This window comes from Spinacia oleracea, chromosome 1 (genome assembly GCF_020520425.1).
Source record: "Spinacia oleracea cultivar Varoflay chromosome 1, BTI_SOV_V1, whole genome shotgun sequence".
Lineage (NCBI taxonomy): Eukaryota > Viridiplantae > Streptophyta > Magnoliopsida > Caryophyllales > Amaranthaceae > Spinacia > Spinacia oleracea.
In genome coordinates, this window is record NC_079487.1 from 8,632,294 (window position 1) to 8,651,000 (window position 18,707).

Consider the following 18,707-nt stretch of genomic DNA (forward strand, 5'->3'; position numbering starts at 1 on the left):
CCCAGGTTATGGAGTATTTAATTTCATCAATTATTTTCCCAATTTGTTTAATTTTTCGAAAATTTTTGGTGTGTTATCTTGATTATTTATGCAATTGATTGAGGGATTTTGTTATTGTTGGTGTTTTGAATGATCTATTTGAAGCTATTATCAGTTACTCTATGTTAAACATCTCAATTCCAATCAAAACAGTAAAAAGGAAAAAGAAAAAAAAGAATAAGAACTTACATGGGAAGAGTTCATAGTTACGAGAATCCATAGAAATGCAATACAGAAGAAGATAAAAGACTCTGCCATTCCCATCACCAAAATAGTTTAAGAGATCATATGGAACTCAATTAGAAAATAAAGCTTTTCAAAATATTTGTCTTTTGTAGATTTAAGTGGGCTAGATTGAGTAATACGAAGGTGACCCATTTGCAATTGGTTGGTTGAATGAGATATTGTAGTATTTAAATGTATATGTGATGTTTTATCATACCTCGTATGCTACTCAAATTGCCTTATTAGCTACTGATATGTTCTTTTTGGCTAAATTACTTCCCTGAGTATGCTTCAAACTCTTTGGCTTACAAGAGTTACAACCACCGATTTCTTAATCTAGCCTATTAGCTCAATATGGGAGAGCATTGTGTGACAACGCACAAAGTCGTAGGTTCAAATCCTCCATAGGCTACAGAAAAAAATATGTATGTAGTGAAGAGAGATGGGCGACAGGAGAACGTTCATGTCCATAAGATTACTGCAATGTTGAAGAAATTGAGTTATGGTCTGAGTCTTGATCACTGTGATCATGTTCTTGTCTCCCAGAAGGTTTGTGCTTGTGTTTATAAGGGTGTTAATACTAGTCAGCTTGATGAATTAGCCGATAAACCTGCTGCTGCTATGACTGCCAATCACCCTGATGCAGGTACGTGAGGCATTATTTTTTCTGGGTTTGGTTTTGTTTCTGTTGCTGCTATGACTGCTAAGACTTGGTATACCATGAGCATCTGTTTAATCATAAAAGAAACTGAAACTTTGGACATGTATGTATGTATCTATGTATGTCAATATTTATAAAACTCCCAAACATAATTCTTAATCCTCTAGGGACAAAATTGACTTAGGAGACAATTGTTTCTTGAGGATCTGCCAACAAAAACTCCTTTCCACAGCTAACCCAATCCATCTAATGAGATGTATAACATCACATACCTGCATACACAGAAAAAAAACATATCTTCATGTCGTACCAAGGTCACACCCACACACCCAAATGACCGAGTTAATAAACATCATACCTTGCCAATTTACATTTGACATATCGCTGAAATTTGTTCGAGTGTGAAGCTCTTGAGTAAAATGTTGCACGTTCATAACCTACACGAAGCAATTGAACTCTGAACTCTTAAAACATGGAACGAATAAGAGTTGACCTCACATTTGGCAAAAACAATGTAGCTAGTAACAAAAGACAATTTCCCAATAGAAAATTTCCAAATTCCATCAAACCTAGTAACAAAAGGCATACTATTCCATAGGTAACTAACACCAAGCTTCTGAGTTGGTGCATTGTTAAAAACACCCAAACCAGGCAACCAAAAATAATTGTAAGGAAACATTTCCTTGAATCCTTGATATTCCAAGTAAATGAAATTAGCACTGATGGTGTCTTTTTATAGCAAGCAAACTATAGTGATGAGATCAGCAAGGCTGATAAAGCTTAAGTTAAGAACAGAGTAGAAACTACAGTAGGATCAACAAGACAGACATAGAAACATCTAGGATAGAAACAGAAAATAGCACCAGAATAACAAAAACAGAAGAACATCCTATCCACGAATGTACAACAAATACCATGCCGAAAATTATACCTGACTTGGAAATGGAATTCCTGGCCACGAATCAAAATAAGACGGATCTTGACTTCTATTATGCTCCCCCTGAAACAAAGTTCAATAATTTAAGTAAACAATTAAAATATTTTGTGATACATTGTTCTATTTAGTTTTTAATTCTTACCAAGAGTAGTTGTGTAAAACTATTGTTAGGGACTTGCAGATTTTGATAGTTATTCCCAAGTGCTACAATATGTTGTGGTACAATTCTTCGATCTTCTCCTTGCTAAGTAGCATCATTTAAGGAATAAAAAGCACCAAGTTATAGTTAGAATTTTTTTTAAAAAAAATCATGGTGTGATTATAGCACTTTTTATATACCTGTGGCGGTGTATTTTCTGTATTAGAGTGATTTGACATCTTCTTCTTTCTACTTTTTCTCTGATCTGTTGATCCTTGACTATCTTTATCATGAAAATTTTCTGTCCAACTTTTCCTTCGCTTTCCTCCTTTTCTCCCCTCTTTTGGCTTCAAAGTAACATTGTTAGGAACATTTGTTGGTGTTGATCCTTGTTGTTCTCTTGCAGTCCCCTCAGACAATAAGGGAGTTTCACCCCTTTCTCTTTTAAGGCTCAACACCAACTTGTCAACCTCAACACTCAAATTATTCAACCCTTTCTCTAGCAGTGACGACGATTCTATAAAATTGGATGCACCAGAAGCTACTTTCACAAATTTTTGACATAAAGCTTTGTATCTACGAGTAGCATCCAACCGAGGGTCCTCAAGAATAGTTCTCCCTGAGGTATCTTGCACGGTTTCAGCCTTTGCTTCTCTAGTCCAATGCTTCAAAATATATTTCCTAGGAATCAGTTTAATGTTCATGGTATCAAGAACCTTCAAAGCATGAGCACATAATAACCCCAATCTTTCAAACATCTTGCAACTACATGAAACTGTTTCGATCAAAGGATCACCGAACACTTGGTACTCTTTATTAATAGAGCTATCATTCTCAGGGTCTGAAATTACAACTCTATACTCATTTGTAAGTTGACCTTCAACAGGCGGCTTAATAATAGCTGCTGTTGACCATTCATACTCGTCTTGAAATGCTTCGAATATATTAGAAGTATATATTTGGCCAACTTGCCTAAGTAAAGGTGTTCTTCTCATCTTAATTCTTGGCAGTTTCTCCTTAGAATCAAACTCATTGTTTATCTCATTTTGACGCTTTAGACCCAAGACTCTCTCAAATTGTTTAAAAAATCGCATTATATCCATAGTGCATTTTAGATAATCTTTTAAATCTTTATTGAAACTTTCACTTAATTGAGTGCTACGCATCCCCAACGAAAACACATTTGTCATGTAACACTCTGCCCATTTTTCTTTTACTGCATATATACTATCTAACCATGTACCTTTTGAGACTTTTCCACGCAATGCACTGAATGCTTCTTCAAACTCCGCCTCTTCTTTATACTCATACATACAAGCTTTGAATGCTCGAAGAACTTCTAGGCCATCACATAGCAAGTGTTTGGTTGCATTTTCAGTTATGTGCCAAGTACATAGTCCATGCCACACATTTGGCATCACCTCTGCAATAGCCTTACCCATAGCAATATCTTGGTCAGTGAAAATAGTCTTTGGCTCCTTGTTACAGTGCGTTGCTAGAAACGTTTCAAACAACCATTTAAAAGATTCTATTGTTTCATCATATAAAAGAGCCGCACCAAAAACCGTTGTCTCTCTAAAATGGTTAAACCCAACAAATACGCCAAGTGGTCTATGTTCTTTATTAGTACCAAATGTAGTGTCAAATGCAACAACATCACCAAATAAAGCATAATCAATAAGCATCTTAGCATCAGCCCAGAATTGTGTATACAGAGTAATTGTCTAGTTCAAGGACACTGATTGTTTCGAATTTTTTTTTTTTTTAGAAAAATAAAAACTTGTGGCTGCAAAGAATTAGGTGCAAGTATCCATGATTCTTCCCGTGAAAAATAAAGAATTGGTGGGAAAAATTGATAATGATAGAAGATTTTGGTGGGAAATACCAATAAGGAAAAACTTCCCCTATAATTTAGGAGCAGTCACGCTTGATAAAATCTGATTTATTCTGTAAATCTTTTTTTATTTCTTTTTTTATTTTTATTTTTTTATTTTTGAGTTAGTGGGGGCAAATCTCAGCCATTAAATATAATAGAAGGCCAAGATCTTCTCAACTCTATTTTGTAGAGTTTTAGCCCAACTCCAGAGGATCCAGATGCATGAATTCACCATCCACCTGTGAAACTCACTGAAACTTCTCCAACTTTCCAGACTCAATCAATCAAACCCCAGAAAATTCCCCAAAATCAACCCTTCGAATTCCATTCTTTCTTCTCCAATGTCCAAATTCAAGCACCAATCTTTCTTCCTCAATCTCAAATTTCAATGGCAACACCTCTTCATTTCTCCACCTTCCTCATCATGGGTCTCCAACAAAACTCAAAAACTCGCTTCTTTTTCTCCCAATTCTCACTTCCACCACCACCCAGTTACTCTCCCTTCCTCTTCCAAACCCTCAAAACCTAGAAAATTGCGTTTCTCTCTGCAAGAGAGAGAGAGAGAGAGAGAGAGAGAGAGAGAGAGAGAGAGAGAGAGAGAGAGAGTTCTTCTGTAGCTGTAGTGGATGAAAATCGAAAAATGACGTAATAGACGAAGATACCTAGAAAGGATTTGAGGAGAGAGAAGAAGAAGATGAGCAACAACAGGAATTGGACTGGAAAAATGATAAAGAATTCAAGAAATTTATGGGGAATCCATCAATTGAAGCTGCAATTAAGTTGGAGAAGAAAAGGGCGGATAGGAAGCTTAAAGAGCTTGATGTTGAGAGCAAGAGTGATAATCCAATTGTTGGGGTTTTCAATCGAATTGCTCGTGAGAATTTGTTTGAGAGAGAAAGAGACTTTGGAAAAAGTTGAACAAGCTTGTAAAGCCCTTGATCTTAACAAGGTCAGTTTTTTTTTTTTTATTGCTTGATTCTGAATGCTGGTGTAATATAGTAATTTCCAACTATCGTTGCTGGTCACATGAATATCTATGTATGACTGTTAGTGTACTTAGTGATATTACTTTGTTTATGGCCTAAAACGATCATATATGAAACGGATGAAGTGAACAGGAAAACCAATTTGAGATGAAGACTTTTCTTGATCCATTTGGTGCTTAAAGGTAATGAGTCTGTATGATTTTATGATTTTCAGTTGAAGAATTGCTTTGGATTTGATACATTATTTGCCACGGATGTCCGAAGATTTGGGGATGGGGGTATTTTCATAGGGAATTTGAGAAAACCTATCGAAGAAGTCATGCCACAATTGGAGAAGAAACTCTCTGAGGCAACTGGGACTGAGGTAGTGATATGGTTTATGGAAGAGAAGAAGGATGATATTACAAAACAGGTATGCTAATGCTTAGTTTAACATGATCATCCTCTTAGTGTACTGTATAGTGACCTTTATCTCATATGCTCATTCATAGTAAAAGTTTCCTTCACCACTCTCCTTGATTCAAATGAAGCTTTTAGCATATGTAATGATATCTCTCTAATGTTCCTTTAAGTGCTGAATTTGGCAATGGAAAGCTGAATTAGTTTGCGAACATGCATAGATCGGTCAGAAATTACTAAGAATATCTGATGGTAGTGGCATGATTACTCTCATGAATACTTGATATAGGGAAGGATTTATATTAGGGGCATGAAAAGTTGAAATGGCCATTCGGAGAAGCTAATAATTGAATAATCCTCATGAAACTTGTGTTTTTTTATCCATCTTGGTGAAACTTACCTGTTGTTCTTCTATTTAGGTGTGTTTGGTTCAACCAAAGTCAGAAATTGATCTTCAGTTTGAATCGACTAATCTGAGCACTCCTTGGGGCTATCTTAGTGCAATAGCCTTGGGTGTTACAACTTTTGGAACAATTGCTTTGACAAGTGGTTTCTTTGTCAAGCCTGGTGCAACATTTGATGACTACCTGGCTAACTTTGTACCTCTTTTTGGTGGGTTTTTGACCATTTTGGGCGTATCTGAGGCGAGTCATCTCATGCATTTGGCTTCTATCACTTGGATTAAGTGGCTTTTTCCTTATTGTTTGCAAATTGGAGGTAAACAAGTGTTAATTGAGTTTTTTTGTTGAAGCACATAGCAAATTACATTCTGTTCTAGTTATTTTTGCTCCATATCTTCATTGCACTTTGGGTCTCTAAACAAAGAGCTTACATAATAGTTGATCTTTTCTTTCAGATGTCCTTATTATAACTATGAGGAAGAGTGATAATGCCTTGTGTTAAATGGAAGAAGTAGTTGCTTTCTTATTATTTCTTTTGTTTAAATACAAAACTCAGGTACATTCTCTGATTATTATGTCTGCAGATTGTCACAAGGTTGACAACAAATCGATATGGGGTAAAGCTGAGCCCATCATTTCTTGTTCCATCGAATTGGACGGGGTGTTTGGGAGTAATGAATAACTATGAGTACCTCCTCCCTAGTAAGAATGCCCTTTTTGATATTCCTGTTGCTCGTACAGCCAGTGCATACTTGACCTCTCTGGCGCTTGCAGTTGTTGCCTTTGCATCAGATGGCAGCTTCAATGGAGGTGATAATGCACTGTAAGGTTCCCTTACCTATATTCTAAAATTACTTCTTGTTTACAATCCCCCATTGCCTGTATTTTAAATTATTAAAGCTGTCTAATAATACAGTTGGGTGATCCAGATTAGAGGTTCATTCAACCATGTTCAAAAACATATCATTTTAAGATAGAGATAGTTTGTGGTAGTAAGGAAAATATCAATAAGAGGTTTGTATTGAATTTTAGAGGTTTGTAGACAAACCTCATTATTGTTGGAAAAAGTTACAAAATCAAAGGTTACTGAAGAGTAAGTGGTTTGTTTTTGTCATGTATGCAAAACATATTGATTTTATTTTTGTTTTGTTTTATTTTAGATGAGAATGATAATGAGTCCCACATATTAACCTTTGTATAAGTTTATCTATTATTGGTAGAAGGTTCATTACAATCAAGGTTTTTAAAGCTGTCTAATAATACAGTTGTGTGATCCAGATTAGCAGGTTCCTTCAACCATATTCAAAAGCATATTGTTTTAAGATAGAGATAGTTTGTGGTAGTAAATACCTAGTAGTACTTTTTGTTTTTTCTGTATGTCCACACTAAACACTATCGTGATAGGTCCTGAATAATTCTTTAAAATTTGGTACTGAAATTCATTTATGCCCATATTCAACACGGTATAGCCTTAATTATATCTATCAAACTTTTTGTTATTCTAAAATGTGCTTCCCCTATTATTGTAATCTTAAGTTCTAAGCAATGTCTTCTGTATATGCAGGTTTGTAAGGCCTCAATTTTTTGAGAACAACCCTTTGTTTTTTTCATCCAATATGTAATTGGACCTTATGCTGATGAACTTGAAAACGTGCTGCCTTTTGCGATGGAAGGAGTGGGAGTACCAGTTGACCCCCTTGCTTTCGCTGGGCTTTTAGGTTGGTCTTCTGGCTTGTTGTTTAGTCTTAACACAGACAAGTAACTACGTCTTTTTTTTTCATTTATCTCAAGCTGACATTCGCTTTTAGACACAGCCGTACTAAGAGCACTCATTAATCAGCAAAAAGAGAAAAGATATATACAATGATTACAATAATAAGTGAAATTTATCGAAACAAGGATAAATTTTAACACGAGTAAGACTAAATGGCTAACACGTTCACCTCCTAACGGAACAAAAATTAAATAATCAAAATACTTCCTCCGTTTCATAAAAAATTGCAAACCTTTTAGTTTTGCCACTATTCATACACCAACTTTGACCATATATTTTTAGTAATTAATTAAAAGCAAATGTTATTAAGTAAAATGTCGTTGAATTGATTTCATTATATACGTTTATAATATTAACATTAAGATTATGTAGAAAAATATAATTAGAGATAATTATGGTCAAAGTTGTATCTTGGCAAACGTGCTAGTCAACGTGTTGCAATTTATTTTTGAATCTGAGGAAGTATATGCTTTATCTCTCTTCAGGCCTTATTATTTCATCTTGACTTTACCTATATGAAGGGAATTTTTTCTATTCATAGTGTTAGCCTGTTAGGTACTTAATATGGCAGGAATTTGGAGTTATTTTCAATAAAAAAAGCCGGAAATAGTTCTAGTACAGTAGTATTGCAAACTACGGCATATAAAAGGGGGATTTTAGTTATATTTCTCTAGTATATACGGAACAAGTTACAACTATTCAAACACCATATCATTATTCATGTATGATGCTTACTATGTATTTACGGATTTACCCTTAGGGATGGTGGTGACGTCTCTGAACTTGTTGCCTTGTGGGAGACTTGAAGGGGGTAGGATAGCACAGGCTATGTTTGGCAGGAACACTGCCACTTTGCTCTCATTTGCCACTTCTCTGCTACTTGGTATTGGTGGTTTAAGTGGAAGTGTTATCTGTCTGGCATGGGGATTGTTTGCTACCTTCTTCAGAGGAGGAGAAGAAAATCCTGCCAAAGATGAGATAACTCCATTAGGCGATGATCGTTATTCCTGGGGTGTTGTCCTCTTCCTTATATGCTTCCTCACTCTCTTCCCAAGCGGAGGAGGGACCTTCTCAAGTTCCCTCTTCACCGGACCATTTTTCAGAGGCGATTTGTAATTATTGTAAATACGGTAATCTAGTTTGATGTTGAATTGCCTGTATATTATTTTTTCTTGATTAATTGTGTTTCTTTTTATAATTATATATGTTTTCTCCATCCAAAATCTTGTAAGTTGAAGGATTTTGGAGGGGTGTTTTTTTTGCTACTTATGTCCAGTGAAAAATGGACATAGAAGTGTATCATTTCATGGCCATTGCATTTTCTTTTCTAGTCTGTAAATTACCTGCACTAAGTAAGGCTCGAAATTTAAGAACTTTGGAGAATGGAGGTTGTAATTTGAGAAATCAAACTTATGAACATAAGCAGTCAGCACAATGGGGGAAGACTGTCAGTCTTGATGTAGATGTATTTTAGGAAAATATCAGCCCTGCACTACTATTGCTAGACGATCATTTGTTGTAGCAATGTATGTATATTTTGGTCACTACAATGTTGTATTTCACTCTTGTATAAGTAACACTTTATAATGTGAGAACTCAATTGAAAGTTATGAGGTTGATAATTGTAACGCCCCGTCTTTTCGGTACTTTAATTATAGGTAATAAACCGCACATAGCTGATCATTGGCAGCGGAAATAGACATAAAATAATCCTGGGACATGTGGGTATGGGCCCACAAATAAAATAATCTTTAATAACATTCCATAAATAATACTCCCTTCATCCCTTAATACTCGCACCCCGGTGCGGAGTTTAAGACATTTAAATTGAATTATTAAATTAATGAGTGTTAGTTGATAGTGAGGTATTTTTTTTTAATATAGTTAGTGGAAAATGTGTAAGGGGTGGGGAGTGGTGAGTGAGAGGTGTGGATTTTTAAATGATTTTTTGTATGGAGTAGGGTTGTAGGTGGGGTAGTAGGTAAGTGTGAGAAATAATATAATATTGGTAAAGATTTCCATTTATAGAAGCGGTGCAAGTATCAAGGGACGGCCCGAAAAGGAAAGCGGTGCCAGTATTAAGGGACAGAGGGAGTACGACTTTTCCAAAAATAATTATAAATCAATATTCTTATAACAACCTCAGTAACAGGATTTCCATAATAAATAATTACTCATCTCGATATCTCCATAATAAATAACCAACTCCAGTAATAAATCTCATTTGAGCAACTTGAGCTCCTTAATCGAACCTGTACATCATCATAAAAATAGAAAACAGGAAAAACACAGAAAATCCAAAATGAGTGGAAAACTCAGTAATATTACTCCAGCCTGTCAAACGGTTTTATTTTGAAAATCATTTGGCACATATCAATCATTAGCATTTATTGTTCGGAAATAACTAACTTAATCTCGTCATCTTAAAAACTGTGTCGGCAAGGAATCATTTCCTTTATAGCTCATTGGCAAGTACATGTTTTGGCGGGACTTTTCTTACATCTTTTCGGGGGGGACTGGTTCCCTTTAACTTTAACTTTGACTTTAACTTGCCTCCCCCTATAACTTGCCCATTTACTAGTTCCGTTCACTTTTCCAGGCCGACAAAAGCAACATCGTATTCTTTAAAATAACTTTATAAAAATCATAATTATTCCTGAACAATTAAAATCATAAAATAGTAACATATTATCATAATCGTACTCATAAAACTTTAACTCATACGTCATAGCATCATCACATAAATCACGTAATATTCACATAGTGATCATATAATCACACATATTTAGTATACGGGCATATAAAACTTAAATGCTGAACATAAACATAATATATTTTTACATACGGGCTTTGCTGATTACATTCACTGTATGGGAGAGCATGTAGTGTCGTAGTTTCTTTGTGGCCCAAACCAAGGCGATGCTGAGTTTCTCGAGCTGAGTGTATCTGGTCTCGTATTCGATTAACTTTTTACTGATGTAGTATACAACGTTTTCTTTGCCTTCAACTTCTTGGGCGAGCATGGCCCCAATTGCTGAATCTGTCGTTGTAAGGTAAAGCCTGAGGGGAATCCCTAGCATAGCTGGCTTTAGCACTGGCGGGTTGGAAATGTAGTCTTTGATAGTATTGAATGCGTGTTGGAAATCCTCGTCCCAGATTTTGGGCTCGCTTTTGCGGAGCTTTCGAAATACTGGTTCGCAAATCATAGTGAGCTTTGAAATTAACCTACTGATGTATTGCAGTTTGCCGAGAAACCCCCGAATCTCTTTTTCATTCGTTGGCGGCTTCATCTCTTGAATGGCCTTGATTTTCGAAGGATCAGCCTCGATGCCCCGAGAGCTGATGACATGCCCGAGCAACTTGCCTGACGTTACCCCGAACGCACACTTTTGAGGATTGAGCCTCATATTGTATTGCCTGAGCCTGTCGAAGAATTTCCGGAGTACCGAGGTATGCTCATGTCGCTCTTTGGATTTGACGATCATGTCGCCGACATATACTTCATTTTCCCTATGAATCATATCGCTCATGATAGCTGTTGCTGTTCTTTGATAGGTTGCCCCTGCATTCTTCAGTCCGAACGGCATAACCGTATAACAATATGTACCCCACTGAGTGATGAAGGTTGTCTTCTCCATGTCCTCCTCTGCCATGGGAATCTGATTGTAGCCTGCATACCCGTCCATAAAAGAGAGTAAGGCATGATTTGCGGTGTTATCGACCAAGACGTCGATGTGAGGCAATGGAAAACCGTCTTTAGGGCTGGCCCTATTAAGATCTCTGTAGTCCACACACATTCGTACTTTGCCGTCTTTCTTTGGAACTGGGACGACATTTGCAATCCATTCCGGATACTTGGCTTCTCCAATAAACCCGGCCTCTAGCTGCTTAGAGACCTCTTCTTGAATTTTGAGGGAAACGTCCGGTTTCATGTGACGGAGTTTCTGCTTGATGGGTTTTGAACCTGGGATGAGCGGAATTGTATGCTGACCGATGCTTGGATCAACCCCTGGCATATCATGATAGGACCATGCGAAGACGTCTATGTACTCTGAAAGTAGCTTGATAAGATCATCCCGCTCTGCTTGAGATAGAGTTAAGCCAATCTGAACTAGTTTTGAACCACTGTTGTTAGAAAGGTTAACGTTTTCACTAGTAGAAAAAACCCCTGTTGCAACCCCCTTATTGCAGCGTACAAGTATTAATACGCTTCAACAACCAGTCGGTCAACGCGGGTCAAACCTTTTAAGGGTTATCGCAGCGTACATTTTTATTGTTCGCTGCGAAATAGTTTATTGCAGCGTACAAAATTAAAGCCCGTAGCAATATACAGACTCTGTTGCAGCGTACATGCTATTGTACCCTGCAACAGGTCCTGATCCGTTTTTCAAAATACATTAGCTCATTTCTCAAAATTTGCTGCGGGCTCCGTGTTTCAAAATACTGCAATTCAAAATACTCCAAAATATCTCAAAATTTTAGAACTCATTTCCTCGCGCTCAACTCCAACTCTCCAAACATCTCCCAATTTTTCGCCGTCGCCGTCGAACTCCAACCCTTGTTCGGCCCTGCGTCGCCGTCGAAATCCGCCCTTGCTCGGCCCTGCGTCGCTGTCCTCTCCGGTGGGTGTCTGTTCTCGCCTCATATCCCCCGTCGCTGTCCTCTCCGATGGGTGACTTTTCAATTGCTGAAAACTCGGTCAGCTTGGTCGGCCGGGGGTTCAGCGTCCCCCCGTCGCGTCCTGGTTCCGGTGCTTGCTCGGCCGTTACTCTCCTCGCCACAACCAGTAAGTAATTATCTTCCTAGCTGTATTTTCGTTTTCAGATTAGGGTTTTGTTCAATTTATATTTTTTTTTTGATTTTTTTGGCTGTTGTTCAATTCGTTTTTAGCAATTCACATGATAAGGTTTACACTTTCCAGCATAAAAAAATTATCATGTGAATTGCTAAAAACGAATTGAACTTTGTGGTGAGCTAAAACTGATTAATTGTGCATAATAATTTCTAGTAGCAGTAATTGAACTATTTTGGTCGCTGATCTCAAAAGAGGTTAAGGCTAATCATGTGAACTAAAACAAATGTTGAACTATTTTGATAAGGTTTACAAAGCCAGCAGTGGCCTCAAGATTGCTGTTGAACTTTGTGGTGAGCTAAAACTGATTAATTGTGCATAATAATTTCTAGTAGCAGTAATTGAACTATTTTGGTCGCTGATCTCAAAAGAGGTTAAGGCTAATCACCCAAAGATTATCAGGTGAATTTCCTGGTTATATGATTCAAACTGCATCCTTTCTAGGTCATTAATTCTCAAGCATCGATCCCTTGTTTCTTAATTTCAGCTTGCTGGGGTTGTTGCGGTTGAAGTCACAGGAGGGCCAACCATCGACTTTGTTCCAGGAAGAATGGTTTGTGCTTCCTATACATTCATGATTGTTATATTCTTGTTCGTTATTGTATAACAATAGTACCTGATTATCGATGTTATACCAGGATTGCGCAGATTCTCCTGATGAAGGACGCCTTCCTGATGCAAATCAAGGTACGTACGTATTCTACCCTCTCATCAGTAATATGACAGTTTAGTAGTACATGTTACTAACAGCATAAAATGGGTTGCAGGTGCCGAACATTTGAGAGAAATCTTTTACAGAATGGGGCTTTCTGACAAGGATATTGTCGCGCTTTCAGGAGGCCACACTCTGGTAAACTACATACCTTAGCTTGGACAAGATTACAACAATGCTAGGACTAACCTAAACTAGTCATACATGACTTGTGTGCTACCTTCGCCGAGTATAGTCGTCGTATACTCTAGAGCTGCTGAAATTTTGCCCCACTCACAGTGGAACAATTACATGAGATGAACTTTGAAGGATTTTAAAAGATATATACTTCATATATAATGTGAGATTTAGATTTCAAGTAGACCTTAAATCGCCCTGTGATTAGATTTTTACGCAATTTTTGCCCCTCCTGTTTAATTTTTTGCTTTTATAGTTTGATTATCCCATATTTACATGATTTTATTGTCAACTACAGTGTTAGATTTTTGAGAACAAGATGTATTGATAGTTGTCGTAATTTATAAAATACTAGTTATTCTTTGACATCTCTTTATGTCAGCATTTCCATGCAATTATAAGCATTGTATTCCTTTTCACTTTGTTGCTTGATATTTTAAGTCTGTGAATTGGTACAGGTATATTTATCACCATTTGATGGGACATGAAGTCGAGATGCAGGTGGTTTGAAATACTTTGCCTCGTCGATTTGGCGCTCCAGGTCTTCCAGAGTTGAATGCATCTCAGGTATTATATTCTTGTGTTTAACATTGTTCTTGTAGGGTACTAACTTATGCGGTATACTACTCTTAATAATAACCTTCTCTATTACATCCAGTGTGTATATTATGTGGTTTGTTAATTGTTTCTAATTTACTTTGGATTTTGATTTCTAGCTACAATAATCGGGCAATTATGGAGGCTGCTCAAGTACTGCTTTATTTCGGAGTTGAACAAATCATCTATGTTTCTGAAATGACGTACTGCTAAATAAAGGTTTTTATTCTTAACTATACCACTTCAAAGCACTATTTCTTTTCAGAGTTTCTGATTCAAGCACATTCTAGCTCTTATTCTCAAACACCTAATACAGCTTAAGATTCAGAAATGTTTCACGGTAATACATCTGAGCTTAATAGAAGTATCAACATAAATTAAGAGATTATGTTCTGAAATAGATAGTTGCTCTTATGTTCTGATCCTGTGTCCGTACTGCTCATAAGCGCTATTTATAGAAGAACAAAAAAGTGAAAAACAATATGAAGCTATTAAAGTGAAGTACATAACTGAAACATATGAGCTAATTAATCTTATACTTCAGGCCACCTAAGAACCTAAGGACTTTCGTTCCCAATTTTGAACTAAATAACCTAAGGACTCATTTCAAACTTATTACATGATTAATATGCTTAGTTTTAAGTTTTCAATACTCGTTCCAATCGATTTATGCACATTTAAGGATCATTGGATCGTTATAGGTCATATTTAGGCTAAAATGACATTTTCGCTCCCAACTTTGAACTAACGAACTTAAGAACTCGTTTCAAACTTACTACATGATTCATATGATTAGTTTTAACTTTCCAAGACTAAATCCAATCTATTTATGCACATTTGAGACTTGTTTGGCCATTATAGGTCATATTTAGGCTAAAATGACATTTTCGCTCACAACTTTGAACTAACGAACCTAAGGACTCACTTCCAACTTATTACATGATTACTATGATTATTGTAAGTTTTCAAGACTCAATACAATCGATTTATGCACATTTGAGACTTGTTTGGTCGTTATAGGTCATATTTAGGCTAAAATGAGGCATTTTCGCTCCCAACTTTGAACTAACGAACCTAAGAACTCATTTCAAACTTACTACATGATTCATATGATTAGTTTTAACTTTCCAAGACTCAATCCAATCTATTTATGCACATTTGAGACTTGTTTGACCATTATAGGTCATATTTAGGCTAATATGACATTTTCGCTCCCAACTTTGAACTAACGAACCTAAAAACTCATTTCAAACTTACTACATGATTCATATGATTATTTTTAACTTTTCAAGACTCAATCCAATCTATTTTTGCACATTCGAGACTTGTTTGGCCGTTATTGGTCATATTTAAGCTAAAATGACATTTTCGCTCACAACTTTGTACTAACGAACTTAAGAACTCATTTCAAACTTATTACATGATTCATAAGATTAGTTTTAAGTTTCCAAGACTCAATCCAATCTATTTATGCACATTTGAGACTTGTTTGGTCGTTATAGGTCATATTTATGCTAAAATAAAGCATTTTCGCTCCCAATTTTGAACTAAATAACCTAAGGACTCATTTCAAACGTATTACATGATCAATATGCTTAATTTTAAGTTTTCAATACTCGTTCCAATCGATTTATGCACATTTAAGGATCATTGGATCGTTATAGGTCATATTTAGGCTAAAATGACATTTTCGCCAGAAGATGCTAATAAATATGACTTTTGAATGTGCTGTTACAAACTTAGCAAAAAATTATGAGTAACAGATGTCATTATGATTCGGCTATTTGATGGTTTGATATCTATAAGTGATGGTTTGATATCTATAAGCTGAATCCTAATGAAATGCATAGCCTTTATGCCCTAAGGTACCTAGGTGATTTCAGTAGTTCACACTCTCACAGCCTTCATTAGCTCCAAGCTTTATTACTGCTACTCTTGATAAGTCACTCATTCCAAACTTAAGATGATTAGTGATCTCTCAAATTTGCAGTCATATAAACTCCTTTACCTTATCAAAGAGTACTCTATCAATGTGTAGGGTGATACTTTGAGCTTAACCTTTTCTCCCTCGTCCAATTACCTCTCCCTTGTATATTTATTGCAGACATTCTTGAGTCTTGATTGTTTAGGAATGTAGGAAGTTAATCAGGGTTTGTCTTTTAGGATACCTCTCCCAAACCTATCTTGTAGAGGTGTATTATAGATGAGTGAGTCATAAATCTTTCTTGTTTCTCATTCTGGGTCTGTTATTGGAAGACATTTTTGCGAGCCACTGAAATGTTTGCTGGCTCGGTCATTTTTAACAGCTATCTTAACCTGTAAAAGTTGCTTCAAAGCACTGCCCAACGACCTTCAGTAGAGTTGTGGCACGATCAAAACTTAGTTTAGGTTTCTTTTGGAAAACGCTATCTTAGTTTTAAAAGGAACAAGGCACACCAAGATGCACAGGGATGCACTGATCTGTACTGATTTGTGCTGCTGCATTGATCAGTTCCGCTGCTTCTGCACGGATCGGTGATGCTGCTGCCGCTGCATTGATCGGTGCTGCTGATGCCGCACTGATCTGCTGCCTACATGCTGATCTGCTGCTGCTGCACTAGTGCTGATCTGCTACACGTACTGATCTCCTACAAGGGAATTGAAATGTGATAAAATGATAGTCAATACAATAAAATAAAATAAAAGGGAATGCAAGTTGTTTATTTAAGATGTAACGAATTTGAAATTGATTGAAGAAAAGTCTTATCAATATAATATTAAATATTGCATAAATTTATCAATGTGATTAGTATATGAACTGATGGAATGGAAATGAGCTAGCAATATTTGTTTGTGATGTCTTAATTGACATGTGTATTTGGAATTAATGATTGGCACGTACTGTACAACTTTGTACCTTATTGCACAATGTTTTGCAACATAATTGTTGATACATTAATGTTAGTTATATTAGTATAACTTGTATTTGGTAAGATTTAGTACATTTTGATATGTTGTAATTTATATTAATGTTAGTTATATTAGTATAACTTGTATTTGGTAAGATTTAGTACATTTTGATATGTTGTAATTCAATTATATAGGGCTGCTCCTCCCAAATTTAAAATCTAACATCGAAAATTCAGAAAAATTATATATATATATATAAACTAATGGAATACTACGTAAATTGTTAGGCACTAACTTAATTGACTTAAATGACATTTCCGCTCCCAACTTTGAACTAAAAAACCTAAGGACTCATTTGATTCTTATTACATGACTAATATGCATAGTTTTAACTTTCTAAAACTCATTCGAATCTATATTCACATTTAAGGGTCATTGGGTCGTTATAGGTCATATTTAGGCTAAAATGACATTTCTGCTCCCAACTTTGAAATAAAGAACCTAAGGACTCGTTTGATTCTTATTACATGACTAATATACATAGTTTTAACTTTCTAAAACTCATTCGAATCTATTTATGCACATTTAAGGGTCATTGGGTCGTTACAGGTCATATTTAGAGCTAAAATGACATTTCCGCTCCCAACTTTGAACTAAAGAACATAAGGACTCATTTGATTCTTATTACATGATTAATATGCATAGTTTTAACTTTCTAAAACTTATTCGAATCTATTTATGCACATTTCAAGATAATTGGGTCGTTATAGGTCATATTTAGGCTAAAATGACATTTCCGCTCCCAACTTTGAACTAAAGAACCTAAGGAATCGTTTGATTCTTATTACATGACTAATATGCATAGTTTTAACTTTCTAAAACTAATTCGAATCTATTTATGCACATTTAAGGGTCATTGGGTCGTTATAGGTCATATTTAGAGCTAAAATGACATTTTCGCTCCCAACTTTGAACTAAAGAACATAAGGACTCATTTGATTCTTATTACATGATTAATATGCATAGTTTTAACTCTCTAAAACTCATTGCAATCTATTTATGCACATTTAAGACTCACTGGATCGTTATAGGTCATATTTAGAGCTAAAATGATATTTCCGCTCCCAACTTTGAACTAAAGAACCTAAGGATACATTTGATTCTTATTACATGACTAAAATGCATAGATTTAACTTTCTAAAACTCATTCGAATCTATTTATGCACATTTAAGGCTCATTGGGTCGTTATAGGTCATATTTAGGCTAAAATGACATCTATGCTCCCAACTTTGAACTAAAGAACATAAGGACTCATTTGATTCTTATGACATGACTAATATGCATAGTTTTAACTTTCTAAAACTTATTTGAATCTATTTATGCACATTTAAAGATCATTGGGTCGTTATACACTTATAGGTCATATTTAGGCTAAAATGACATTTCCGCTCCCAACTTTGAACTAAAGAACCTAAGGATACATTTGATTCTTATTACATGACTAATATGCATAGTTTTAACTTTCTAAAACTCATTCGAACCTATTTATGCACATTTAAGGCTCGTTGGGTCGTTATAGGTCATCTTTAGAGCTAAAATGACATTTTCGCTCCCAACTTTGGGTCGTTATAGGTAATCAATTAATTTTTCTTACTCTTAATTGATTCGTATTCTAGACTATTAGTACATTGTCATTAGTTGCTTGAATGTTAAAATGTGACATTTCATTTGCATTTAATCGATCTAATGCTCCCATCAAAATTTTGTTTTTGTAAAGGTCTATTCTCCGAAGACTGCGCCTTATGCTAGTGAGGAAAATGATGTGGTTCGTGAGCAATGGGCTAAGTTTTATACCAGCATGTATTTATTATTGATCTGAGGGCGCTTGATCGAGTTGGTTTAGATGTTATAGAACAATTTTTTATGTTGAAATGTATGCTTACGTTGAAATTGGAACGTACATATATTTATTTAAATGTATATATATGGTACGTGCACTTTGGTTTTGGGATATATATACAAAACACCAGTTATTGTTTTTA

At 35.7% G+C, this 18,707-nt stretch overlaps 2 protein-coding genes across 2 annotated transcripts; one reads left to right on the top strand and one right to left on the bottom strand.

The window, feature by feature from the left end:
- Window positions 1–1,080: 1,080 nt before the first annotated feature.
- Window positions 1,081–3,686, bottom strand: LOC110781241 (protein FAR-RED ELONGATED HYPOCOTYL 3-like). The gene is made up of 4 exons (XM_056831492.1): window positions 2,202–3,686; window positions 2,005–2,106; window positions 1,857–1,925; window positions 1,081–1,197 (listed from the first exon to the last, which is right to left on the bottom strand). Exons 1-4 carry the CDS (start codon window positions 3,684–3,686, stop codon window positions 1,081–1,083), a joined length of 1,773 nt encoding a protein of 590 aa, XP_056687470.1.
- Window positions 3,687–4,481: 795 nt separating this feature from the next.
- Window positions 4,482–18,707, top strand: LOC110799726 (probable zinc metallopeptidase EGY3, chloroplastic; the record flags this gene model as incomplete). Its single annotated transcript, XM_056834996.1, is given in 16 exon segments — window positions 4,482–4,517; window positions 4,520–4,762; window positions 4,764–4,826; window positions 5,078–5,275; window positions 5,682–5,906; window positions 6,248–6,486; window positions 7,228–7,265; window positions 7,268–7,381; window positions 8,198–12,223; window positions 12,537–12,691; window positions 12,777–12,842; window positions 12,928–12,976; window positions 13,057–13,139; window positions 13,637–13,745; window positions 13,895–13,994; window positions 18,443–18,707. Coding segments are annotated over 9 exon segments (1,512 nt in total), but the record flags the coding sequence as incomplete, so codon positions are not given.

Coding starts and splice junctions, on each gene's coding strand:
- LOC110781241 (XM_056831492.1), bottom strand. CDS start 3,686: ATGCTTATTGATTATGCTTTATTTGGTGATGTTGTTGCATTTGACACT. Junction 1,926..2,004: donor GTTTTACACAACTACTCTTG/GTAAGAATTAAA, acceptor ACTTTGTTTCAG/GGGGAGCATAATAGAAGTCA. Junction 1,198..1,856: donor GAATTCCATTTCCAAGTCAG/GTATAATTTTCG, acceptor CTGTGTATGCAG/GTATGTGATGTTATACATCT.